The 13313-nt window shown below is 38.5% G+C and overlaps 1 protein-coding gene across 1 annotated transcript in view; it reads left to right on the top strand.

Annotated features, from left to right (window-relative positions):
- The window catches only part of DCDC2 (doublecortin domain containing 2), a 165799-nt gene that overhangs the window by 133572 nt on the left and 18914 nt on the right, over window positions 1–13313 (top strand). Inside the window, exon 9 of the mRNA XM_084873434.1 lies at window positions 891–991. Coding sequence (XP_084729560.1) covers window positions 891–991 — 101 coding nt within the window. The remainder of the gene's footprint in view (window positions 1–890; window positions 992–13313) is intronic.

Here is a 13313-nt window from a genome sequence, read left to right as displayed (position 1 = left end):
GAAATAAGCATTCTTTGGAGAAATAGACGTGGTATTAATAAAAAAGATTAAAAAAAACATTTTCTAGACCTTATGGGTTGCACATGGTGAAATAGATTACCAACAAGGAAGGGAACTCTCCATCCCCAGAGAATTGGACAGAGAGACATCTGTGAGTGAGGCAGGTAGGCAGACATAATGATCCATGGTTCTGTGACTTTTTGATTCCTTGGCCTGGAGAAGAGAAGACTGAGAGATAAGACATTAAAACTCTTTAAAATATGGAAAATAGCTCCTTTTGCTTCCATAGGAAAACAAGTCAAAGATGCTTAACCGAAAGTCTTAGAGATTTAGGTTACATTTATAGTTAGGGATTTTAAAAATAGATTGGAAAAATCCTGTGGAAATCTTCAAAGTAAAAGATTGATTTGTGTGTGATGCAGAGTCAGCTTTATGATTCTATTACAGTAAAAATACTCTTTTTTATATTATTCTGAAAAGAGAGAATTATTCCAGTATCTTTTTGGAAAGAAAAATATAAAAATAATATTTTAAAGCATTAAGCATCATCACTGTTTTGTGGATAGGAGGGGAGAACAGAGATAGTAAGTGTGAAGTTCTTCCATCTAAATACCTTTACAGTGTTGTATTAAATCCGAGCCAACATATGAGGGGGAATCTGGGACAGATCTCTGTTCTGCTGGGTGAGCCTTGTTTAGGCTATTAAAGCTTTTCCCAATGAAAATGGAGTGGAACTTCAGGGAGGGAAGCTATAAAAATCCTGTCCAGACAAAGAGAACCAAAATACCTATTTCATAAATGTTTTCATCAGGTATTTGATTGTAATTTCTATATGCAGCCACACGATGTCACAATTGGATTTTGATTTCACTGTGTATTTGTCTCAACAGATGAAGGCATTTTCAAAGCTGGAGAAGAAAGATCTGAAACTCGGGGGGCAGTAGAAGTCCAAGAAGATGAAGACACTCAAGTTGAGATTCCAGTTGATCAGGTAATCTCTATGCCTGTAAAAAGATGTATAAGCAATTGCTATTTTTTATTTCAAGTTTTTCATATGTTAGTTAAACCCTCTCAGGTGTAGTGTGGCTGAAAACCTTAAAAACAAAACAAAACACCTTTACTTCTTTTTAGTTTTCCCACAAGGAATAGCCATTTGGATGGAGTCTTTTATGATGATGATGATTACAGAAAAAAGGTATATCTTTTAAAAACAACATTGAAGAATTTGGTGGATTGGAGTTAAGAATGAGATATAAAAAGGGAGAAACTTGACAGAGGGGGGACCAAACAGTGTTGGCTTTGGGTTTTATCTACAAAAATAGTCCTCCTTTTTTAGAAAATTAGGGTATTGTTGTTTGGTTTTGTTTTTAAAAACAAAAGTGTTTTCTCCTTTAGGGTCCTTGAAGTAGTTGTGATTGGAGTTTTTTTGTTTGTTTGTTTTTTGTTTTGTTTTTGTTTTTTGTTTTTCTTCATATATTAAGTACTTGTATAAATGCAACTCAAATATTTGCTATGTATATATTGATTTTATTTCTTAGGCCAGTGGAGCACAATAGTGTGTGTGTGTATGTGTGTGTGTGTGTGTGTGTGTGTGTGTGTTTACACTCATGTGTGCTTACAGAAGGAATTAAGCAATGTTAATTCTAGCTAAATTATGCCAGAAATAAAACATATTTTTAAAGACAATTCAACCAGGTTTCTTACAATTCTGTGTGGAGGAGGGGAATTTAGGTGAGGAGGGGAAATCATAATCCCAGGCTCAAGGGAAGGAGAAGTCACTAGGTATTGCCACTTGTCCTCTGACTATCCTATATAATAAAAGGGTAATATGCAAATAGACCAAATGGCAGAACAACTGAACAACCAATCAAAGCGTTACATGCTAATGATATGTGAAGGCTACTCAACTGCTCACTATGACATGCACTGACCACCAGGAGGCAGAAAGTCAACTGGTCAACCAGTTGCTATGACCTGCACTGACCACCAGAGAGCAGATGCTTACTGGTAGGTTAGCTTGCTGCTGAAGTCCAGCTGATCTGGACTGAGTGAGATAGGCTAGACACACCCTGGAGCCCTCCCACAGTCCCTCCCTGGCCTGATTATGCACTGGTGGAGGCCCTCAGCCTGTCCTGTGCCCTCTTGAAATCCAGGACCCTTTGGGATGTCAGAGAGCTGGTTTCAGCCAGATCCTGCAGGCCCCTCCCCTTAGGAGGGTGCCAGACCCAGGGCTCGTGGCTGGCAAGTGCTGCTACTTGGAAGAGTGAGCCTCTCCTGATTGGACTGATTGGACAGGAGCTCACAGCAGGCACATTGGGGTGAGGATGAGCAGGAGCAGCAGGTAGGAGTTGCAGGGAGCATTGGATTGTGGATTTTGGCCTCATCCCTGCAGGCCACCTAGAGGGACCCTACCTATGCACAAATTCATGCACCAGGCCTCTAGTTATGTGATACTTCCCTTTCAAAAAGAAAATTTCACAATCCAGCAAATTCCATAGATGATCTTCTCAATGGTGTTTGCATTCACAGTGAGCCAGTGCAGTCACTGCTTGGTTATTGCACAGGCATTTTCTGTAAGTATCACCTTCCCAATGAAAAGCCCAATGTGTTAAAAACCACAGATTTCAAAAATCCAATTTATTATCCAGGCTTAGCTACAACTAATAATTTTTTATAAACTTCAGTGATAGGTATTTTTTTTCTGAGGTTAAATGGAATTTTATGTCTTCTGTGAAGCTGTAATTAAATATTATAAGACAAAGAAGAGTAATCATCATGAATATACAACACCTATTAGTTGCCGAAACCAAGACTAATTTATATTCCAAAGTCAGAATGCCAGATATCAAGAAAAGAATCGTAGCATTATTTCCAGAGGAGAAATCTCTTTGTTAAACATTTAATGAGTTATGAAATCTGTGATAGGTATTTTTTTTACACATAAGTTTAATGATCTCAAGGAAAGGTGACTAGAAGGGGGCATAGATCAGTGCTGGAACCTGAGCAGCCTTGAGTAAGTGTTCGACCATGGAGCTTGATTTCTTATTTGACTGAAGAGTGCTAACTTATAAACATACAAGTATGCAAAAGAGACTGACTTGACAGCTTGATAAAAGCTGAGCAATTTTAACTAATTGATGTCAGTTTGAAGGAAATAAAACCAGGTAAGAAAATTGACACTATGATTTAATAGAGTTTGGATTGTCCAGCTCATATGGTTGGCATAAGCTGCTATTCACGTTAGGGTGTAGAGTCATTCTCTCTATGATCTGGTGACTTTTAACACTATGTCCTAAGCAGCTCTGTTATAAATATTGTCAAAAACTAAGTGAGAGTGTGGAGAAATTAGTGTGAAGATTCATTATAGTAATATTCATTACAGTCAGAACAGCTCTGAGGATGTGCCCTAATGGTGGTCTCAAGGAACAAAGGTACTGTTCATTAAGTATCTATGAGTGCCAGGCACTGTAGTAGGCACTTTTATCTCATGCAATTGTGATATCCACCTTGTGAGATAATCCTCAGTTTATATAGAAAAAGAAAGGGAGCTCACATAGGTGGAATTACTTGTCCAAGATGGTATTGTCAAAGGAGTTGGGATTTGAATGCAGGTCTATCAAACTTCAAAGCACAGGAGTGATCTAGAGGAAGAGTAGTGAATGCAAACAAATAAAGAAACAAATAAAAAAACAACAACAAAACAATGATTAACCCAGGGATTGAAAAATTCTTGCGTCAGAAAGGAAATGTAGTCATCCTATATGACTTGGCTCAGCTGTAAATGATACTTACACACACTGCCTTTCAGGCCAATCCTAGTTAACTACTTTGAGTTGGTTTTCTGTCATCTAAATGGTTCATGCTGTAACTTTAGTCAAAGTTCCATGAAGAAAGGTGTGTGTGTGTGTGTGTGTGTGTGTGTGTGTGTGTGTGTAAATGTCATGTGCTAAGTAATTTATCTATGCCTGAAAAGCAAATCAAATTTTGGGAGTAAATATTAAGATCTCATTTGGGAACCAATGCTCTGAAGAGCTCTTCTGTTTCTCCATATCTTATGAGTAGAGGCACCGATTGCCTTAGTTCTGGACTATCTTTATAAGGATGTTTGTATAGTGAACAGGTCTGAAAAACAGAGATAGTGACTTTCTTGGGAGCAGTCACTCTCAACTGGATATGATTTTGGCAATTTCTGAGGACATTTTTGATTGTTATGTTAATAGCTAAGAGAATGTATGGTTAGGAGCCAGGGATGCTGCTAAAATATCTTGGTATATAACAGCCCCCCTCCCTCCCACACACATAATTATTCAGTTCAAAGTGTCAGTAGGGCTGAGATTGAGAAAACCTGCTGTAGAACAAAGGTGAGCTTTGTTTATTGTCTAGTACTGTGGTCGGCAAATTGCGGCTCGAGAGCCACATGCAGCTCTTCCAAAAATACCATGGCCTTGATGAGTCTATTTTGAAGAAGTGGTATTAGAAGAAGTTAAATTTTTAAAAAATTGGCTTTCAAAATAAATTTCAATTGTTGTACTGTTGATATTTGGCTCTGTTGACTAATAAGTTTGCCGACCACTGATCTAGTATAATAAGATCATGTCTCCATGTGATGTAAAAATCTGGCAGGTTTACTATCCAACATAGAAGATTTGATGCCATTGAATTGTATACTCAAAACTAGTTAAAATGGCAATTTTTATGTTATGTATATTTTAACAAAATAAAAATATTTTGAAATAAAAGATTTGGGTTCTTTAAGCTTTGGATTCTGCCTTTGAAAAGCAGACTACTATGTGTATTACCTAGTCCTCTTACATTGCCCTGGGGAGTGGGGCTTTGGGGAGTGAGTACAAGTGGTGATCTTCTAGCTACTGGCATTGCTGTGAGCAATTGAGTCAGCTATCTCTGACCCAAAAGAAAGTCTCATGTCTTCTGCCAGCATCCATGAAACTGGCAGGCTAATTTGTTAGCTGGCAAGAGGAATAATTCAGACCTCAATAGCCTGGCAACAATTAGCGTGTGTGTGTGTGTGTGTGTAATGGGGCCTCATGAATAAATTCTAGTCAAGAAAGAATCTGAACTCTGTCCCAAGATCCAGAACTCTTCATTTTTTAGAGACAAGTTAATGATACTTCTGCACTCGTGGAAAAGTGAAGAATGTCACATTACTTTACATATCCAGGAAGGCCAGAACAAATATATTTTCTTAAGGGAGAGTTTAGGTCTAATAAGAATTTGGTAGCCTTATTAGAGTACCATGCACATTCCAAATCAATCTGGTTTTCCATAAACAGTGGGACAGGTGCCTGGTTAGCTAATATCTATGGTTGTATCCTGGCACTGATGATTCATGCGACAATATGCTCTATTTATAAAAATGATGCCTTTCTAGGCTAAGGAATCAATAAATGGGCTTGTTTCATTATATTTAAGTAAACTGCACCTAATAAGTGAGAATTAGGAAGGAGAATTCACCAATCAGAAACACAGGCCTATAAAACAGGCAAATAAGAAATTATGTTTCAGATTTCGTTCCATTTGACAGAAGAGAGCACAAGATGGGGACAGTAACTTAGAGTGATTTGGGGTTGTTTTATAGCATTCTCCCATCAGTTTGTAGTTGATTCTCAGTAATAAAATAATGAGAATTTCAAAATGTTTTTTATGCTAAATAGTTTCATTAAATAGCATTTTAGCCAGCATCATGAGCACTGGAGCAATGAAAGCTTTTTGTTGTTTTTTAATTGTAGGTTGTGATTGGATTTATTTGTTCACTTGTGTGTTTGTTTAAAACTTCTTAATTAAAATTACACATATGATATTTTTAAAAGATGTAACAAAAATGGTGACCTCTTGTTCCACTTTTCCCCACCTTGATGCCTTCTTCACAGAGGTACCCTATTTGAACAGTTTGTTGTTTCTCATGGAATACACTGCTGTATTTCTACACCATTCCTCTCTTCCTTCCTCCCCTCCATTTTAATACCTCTGAGATCTTTGGGTCTTACAATGTCAAACTATGTCATAATTAGCTTCCCCACCCCCATTCTAAGAGATACACAGAATGGAGATCCTTTTAACTGGTGACATATCAAATTTGATAAAGTACATTTGCTGATTTTTTCCAATTTTAGATAGTATTTACTAACTTTATATCTAATGACTATGGAAGATTATTATTTAAATCTCTTACCAACTCCTTCCCACCCCCTCCTCCCCAAATAAGGCCCTATGTGCACAAACTTCACATGCATGCCTTTTCCATTTTTTTTTTAATTTTATTGATTTTCCACAAAGAGGAAGGGAGAGGAGATGGATAGAGAGCTAGAAACATTTATGAGAGAGAAACATCGACCAGCTGTCTCCTGCACACCCCCTACTGGGGATTGTGCCCGAAACCAATGTACATGCCCTTGACCAGAATCGAACCTGGGACCTTTCAGTCCACAGACCGACTCTTTATCCACTGAGCCAAACCGGTTTTGGCTACATGCCCTTTCTTCCTTCCCATTATAATGCTACTAGTGGTCTGGTGCACGGATTCATGCACATTGAAATGAAATTAATTAGAAAGTTGCCAGCAGGGCAGGACTGGGCAAGATGGGCCTGGAGCCAACCTCCCGCAGCCCCTTCCTGGCCGGCTGCACCTGGAGCAGTGCCGTGGCTGGAAGGGCGTCTGCACAGTGAGCGGGGTCCCTCCAGCAGGTGGGGTCCCTCAGCCTGGCCTGCAAGGATTGGGTCAAAACTGCCTCTCTGACATCCCCCAGGGGTCCCAGAGTATGAGAGGGCACTCTGCCAGGTTGCTGTTGTACAGGGATTTGAATGCAAACACAAGTGTGCAGTAAACCAGATTTGGGACCAACAGTGTCCCAGCAACAGCATAACCCGTGGCCAAAGGTGGAATTGTGGGACCCTGGGAGGAATCGGGCTCCCTCCTCTCTGGTTCTGGGGTGCGTCACCCGAGAACTGCTGCTGCCAAGTCACTGTAGCTCGGCAGCTCCTGTGTTGAGTGTCTGCTCCCTGGTGGTCAGTGTACATCAGACCTACCTCCCGGTCAGACAGTTGGACAGTCGATTAGCCTTTTATATTCTATATAATAAAAAGCTAATATGCTAAGTATCCAACCGTTTATTCAATCATTATACCATTCAACCAGTCACTATGATGTGCACTGACCACCAGGGGGGTCTTAGCTGAGCCATATAGGTACATATCCTTTGTTGGGTTACCCTTTATTCCTCCTCCCTATTTTAGTAATTGCCTTTTTCATTGTTTGTTTAGTTTTTGTGTGTAGTTATTAGCAAGCCATTTCCAAACTATGTCAGAACTGTTGATTTCTTCTTGGTGTACTCAAACATGTGTAATGATATTGAAATCTCAGTTTCATCTTTTCAGCCTTTCATTTATCTTCCTCAAGCTGGTTAGTTGTTCTATAGATATGCTTTTCAGGGTTACCCTGGTATTTGTCTTCACCATTATTTTGGAAATTTCCTTTGCTTCTCCAGTGGATGGATCCTCCATTTCTTGAATTCTGTGTCTTCCTCTTTCTTGGTTACACCTTCAGGAGCCCACTGAGAAAAGCGTCACTGAAGACACTTTTGAAAAACAACAAAACTTTACATGTCTGAAAATGTCTTTTGTTCTCTATCCTAACCTGACTAAGTATGACTAGGAATAAAATTATAAGTTAGATATAATTTCTCTCAAAATTTTGAAAGCTTTGCTCAATTGTCCTTCCTATTCAGAATGGCAGTTGGGAAAGTTTGGTGCCATTGTGTCTCCTGGGCCTTTGTAAAATAACCCCTTTTCACTATCTGGAAGCTTTCAGGCCCTTGTCTTTGTTCCTGGTTTTCTGAAGATTTCCAATTTAGTGCCTTGGTGCAGGTCTTTTTGCTTATTGAACTGGACATTTAATGGGCTTTTCTATTATGTAAATGTTTGCTTTTCAGTCTTGAAAAATATATTGAATTATTTTTTTGATAACTTCTCTTCATTTCTCTCCTCTCTTTCTGGAATAACAGGTATTTGGATATAGGTCCCCCTAGACTCATCCTATACTTGTTTCTCCTACTTTCCATCTCCATGGATTTTTTCCTACTTTTTCAATCTTTTTTAAAATAAAAAAGCCTAGTGTTTTCTTCCATCTGTTGAATTTTTTTTCCAGTTATATATTTTGAAATTTTAGGAGCTCTGTAAGTTCTCTGAATATTCCTTTTTATAGCATCCTATTCCTGCTTTATGGGTATGATATCGTACTTTATCTTTCCAAGGATGGATCTATTATTTTCACCTTTCTTTTTAATACTATTTTTGTTTCCTCTGAGTTTCTTTTTATTTCTATGTTTTTATCTCTGTCTACGTGTCAGAGGCTTTTCTTACCTGTCTGGTTAATTGGTTATTTTCTTTTAAGATTGAAATATGTTTGATATAAAATATTATGTAAATTTGAGATGCATATCTGGTTAGATTTTAGAGTAAAGCCTTCATAGTCAAGGCTTATCAGGTTGGGGGAGTTGCACTGTAGGGTGATTGGTTTTTGCCATTTTATCGGTTAGATCTCCAATTTCAGAATTGTGGGTTATTAAAAGGGAGTGAAAAAAACCACATTTGTTCAATCTTCTGTGTTCAACCAGAAATCACTTTCACACTAATTCATCTTTATAGAACTGGCAGGAGGGATGGTAGCTTGGCAGCCCATGACCAGATCTGCGAGAGAGACTTATTTGGCGAGCACCGAGCTTACAGTACCTGAACCTCTTCAGCAGGCCACATGTTCTGCAATTTGCCATAGGCCATAGCACTTCCTATTATCAAACACCTGTCCCGAATTCACATCTATGTTATTTTTCCCAGCCCCTGAGAGCACTTGAGTTTGTGATTCTTGGTCTACGCAGAGAACATAGTGCTATTTAAAAAAAAAAAAAAAATCTGCAGCCTAGAGACTATACCTGGAAGCAAGGAAGTTTGAAATCCAAATATGCCCATCGACATAGTTTTGTTCTCCATGCCCTAGTCTCATCACATATTCTACCAGCTACTTATGGAGAATCAGCTACTACTTCTCTCATGAAAGGCGAGCTAAATAGAGAGCTTGTTTGTATTAGTTTTCATAGGTAATAAAATACACAAAAAGATAAGGAGTCTGCTTCCTCTGATTAGACCTCTAAATTTGCTTCAATGAAATATATTTATTAAACAATAATTATAAAGCATGTAGAACCAGAAAGGAAGCTCATTCAAACTCCTTATTTTGCCATTGAAGAAACAAAGCTCCCTAGTGGGAAAAGCCGTTTTCCCACAAAGACACAGCTGCTGGGTGGGGAGCCTACATTGGTGCCCTGGGCTCCTGGCCTCAGTCTGGTACTCTCTCTTACCACCTACCTCAAGGTAGGGAAGTGGGAGATTAGGGACTTCTTATTATCTCACACACAACAACATGTTCCATCTGTGTAAGGGGCCACTCGGCCTTTACTGCCTTCCTGGACTGAAAGGAAAAATGCCCTAACAGTATCTTCATCCATCTTTATTCTTAAGTCATAGCCTTTTAGTGAATCCTATTCATGTTTGCTGATATAAGCATCACACACAGCTGCACGAGTGAAGGTGGAGGTGACTTGCTTCTTAATTTCTGTGTTCATCATCAAGGCCCTTTGTGACATTGTAATTGTAGATTTGTGTTTAATTGATAAAAATGGTGTTAAACATTAAAGTGTAGCCTCCTGGGATTTTTGATGTAAATGAAAGAAAATTAATGTTTACTTCTAAAGTGAGAAAACTTAATGTAAAATTTTTTTTCTAATGATGACTAAATATTCCCTTGCTACCTAAGTTACCTAGGGTTAAGTTTTCAATGTATCACATCTTTTCATATGGTTGTTGCAAAAACTGGTAAAGCTTGAATGGGCATGCTTGAGTGAACAGGTGATTGGCCAGAGCTCCATGCTTTCTGTAGGTTTTTGTACTTCGAACCATATAGGTATAAAACAATTTCTCCCCCTGTGTGAAAGTAAGCCTCTGAAAGCTAAAAGCAGGAAGCAGCACTTTGCTGACATGAAAAATTGAAATTGATTATTTCAAAAAAAAACCTCATTGAAATTGGATAGGAAATGATTTTAGTTTCCATAGGGACAGAAATATAAAACAAGTGCAGTTACTTCTATACTTTCAACATCTATGCCTGAACTCTGCCATAAAATCCACATCTACACTTCCTGCCCAAACCTTGTAAAGAATCCTCACTCTTATAAAATGTCAGATGTAGCAAAAGTTACATTGAGAATTGGACATCTAAAGTAATCCTTTCTCTCTCTATCTGTCTCTCTCTCTCTCTGTCTCTCTCTCTCTCTCCTTCTCTCCTCTCTCCTCTTTTCCTCCCTCCCTCTCTCCTCTTTCCTCTCTCTTCTCTCCTCTCTCCTCTCTCCCCTCTCCTCTCTCTTCTCTTTGCTCTCTTTATTCTTTTTTTCTTTTTAAAAAATATATATTTTATTGATTTTTTACAGAAGGAGGGTAGGGAGATAGAGAGCTAGAAATGTCAGTGAGAGAGAAACATTGACCAGCTGCCTCTTGCACACCTCCTACCAGGGATGTGCCCGCAACCAACATACATGCCCTTGACCAGAATTGAACCTGGGACCTTTCAGTCTGCAGACTGATGCTCTACTGCTGAGCCAAACTGGTTTCGGCTCTTTATTCTTTTTTCTTATTCTTTTTTTTTTTTTTTCTCTGATCTCCAGTTTCTAGGCATAGTCTATTTCAGGGAGAAAGACCAGCTATGTGGGAATGTGGGTGGGCAGGAGAGGGTGGTTAAGTAGGGTATCTTGACTAGAAAGTTCTAACTTGTGCTGTTATTTCAGAGAGAAAGGTCTTAAATATTAACATATATTCCTCAGGAAATTCTGATGTAAATATAAAAAACATCAACATTTACTTTAACATTAACTGTAGACTGAGTTTGTATGCCTTTTCCGTTTTTAATTTTTGGGGCTGCTGTTACTGTCAGAGTTTAAAGTGTAAATCATTTTAGCAGCTCCATCTGTCTGTGAAAATAGCTTCAAATAAGCTTTTTTGCAGCTTATTTCCATGTAATTTCCATATTCCATCTTATTTTTTCTTATCACTCAGGAATCCTGAGTTAATCTCAGTAACTACATGCATATTCTCTAGGAAAGCTGAATACGTATGGTTTCCCCTGAGCTATCCCTGCAAGGAGGTAGCCAGCGATAATAGCTACCAGGCCTTTTCTATCTTGCCATATCAATCAACCATTTTCTCAAAATGTTCATCACAAAATAAATAGTAAGATACACATGTAGGCAAACTCAGGCAAAAACACCTGAAATGCTAATGTTGATGTCATGTAAAAGGTAAAATCTGTCACTTTTCTAATAAATGTTAACAGCAATTGCATACAATAATGTGGTTTTTATTTTTAAAATCTTTATTGTTCAGATTATTACAGTTGTTCCTCTTTATTTCCCCCATTGCTCCCCTCCACCCGGTTCCCACCCCACCCCATGCCCTTACCACCCCATCCCCCCACTGTCTTCACCCATAAGTGTACTATTTTTGTCCAGTCTCTTCCCACACCCCCCACACTCCTTTCCCCCTAGGATTGTCAGTGTACTCCCTTCCTATACCCCTGATTCTATTATATTCACCAGATTATTCTGTTCACCAGATTTTTTATTTACTTGATTTATAGATTCACTTGTTGATAGATATGTATTTGTTGTTCATAATTTTTATCTTTACCTTTTTCTTTTTCTTCCTCTTCTTAAAGTATACCTTTCAGCATTTCATAAAATACTGGTTTGGCGGTGAAGCTCTTTATCTGATCTTCAATTCTGAATGATAGCTTTGCTGAGTAATCTTGGTTGTAGGTTCTTGCTATTCATCACTTTGAATATTCCTTGCCACTCCCAGCTGGCCAGCATAGTTTCTGTTGAGTAATCAGCTGACAATCATATGGGTGCTCCCTCATAGGTAACTAACTGTTTTTCTCTTGCTGCTTTTAATATTCTCTCCTTGTCTTTTGCTCTTGGTATTTTACTTATGATGTGTCTTGGTGTGGTTCTCTTTGGATTCCTTTTTTGGGGGGTTATGTGCACTTCCTGGAATTGTAAGTCTGTTTCTTTCACCAGATGGGGGAAGTTTTTGGTCATTATTTCTTCAAATAGGTTTTCAGTATCTTTCACTTTCTCTTCTTCTACCATAATTCTGATGTTGGTATGCTTAAAGTTGTCCCAGAGGCTCCTTACACTATTTTCATATTTTTGGATTCTTTTTTCTTTTTGCTTTTCTGGTTGGGTGTTTTTTGCTTCTTTGTATTTCAAATCTTTGACTCGATTCTTGTGATCCTCTGCTGTTGGATCTCTGTATATTATTTTTAATTTCAGTCAGTGTATGCTTAATTTATAGTTGGTCCTTTTTCATATCCTTGAGGGTCTCACTAAATTTATTATCCTTTTCTAGAAAATTATTATTTTTTCTTTATTTTTTATTAAGGTATTATATGTGTACATATCTTACCATTGCCCCTCCCCACTCCCATATATGCCCTTACCCCCCAGAGTTTTGTGTCCATTGCTTATGCTTATATGCAGCATACAAGTCCTTCAGTTGATCTCTTATCTCCCACACATCACCCTAACCTTCCCGCTATAATTTGACAGTCTGTTTATTGCTTTACTGTCTCTGAATCTATTTTTTTGCTCATCAGTTTATAATGTTCTTTATTATCCATAAATGAAGAGATCATGTGATGTTTTTCTTTCATTGACTGGCTTATTTACTCAGCATAATGTTTCTAGAAAATTCTTGAAAAATTTTATAACCATGGTTTTAAACTCTATATCCAATAGTTTGCTTTCCTCCATTTCTTTCATTTATGACCTGTTTCTTTTTCTTCACATTTTGGCTGCTTCCCTGACTTTGTGTGCTAAGTGTTTTATAGGGCCCAGTGGCTTACCCTCCCCAGTTACCTGAGGTGGACACTCTTGGTGTACCCCTTTTGTGGGCTGCGTACACAGTCTTGCTATAGTTAAGCCTTGATTATTGTTGGTATCACTGGGAGGAATTGAGTCCTCCAGGCCAATTGGTTGTGAGGATCAGCTGTGTCTACGATGGGAGAACTTCTGTGCTGTACACACCCATATGGGGCAAGACTTGCTTCAGTTGGGCTTTGGTGCTCACTGAGTTTGCCCTCTGAGTGTGTTCCTTATGGATCTGAGGAGTTGTAATTTGGATGGTCCTACTCTGTCCCCTGGGTACACTGGCTCTTGGATCTCCAAGGAGGTGCTAATTTAGCCTCTGCCTGA

The sequence above is a fragment of the Pipistrellus hanaki genome, assembly GCF_964339955.1.
Source record: "Pipistrellus hanaki genome assembly, chromosome: 2".
NCBI lineage: Eukaryota > Metazoa > Chordata > Mammalia > Chiroptera > Vespertilionidae > Pipistrellus > Pipistrellus hanaki.
This window is presented reverse-complemented; position numbering and strand designations above follow the sequence as displayed.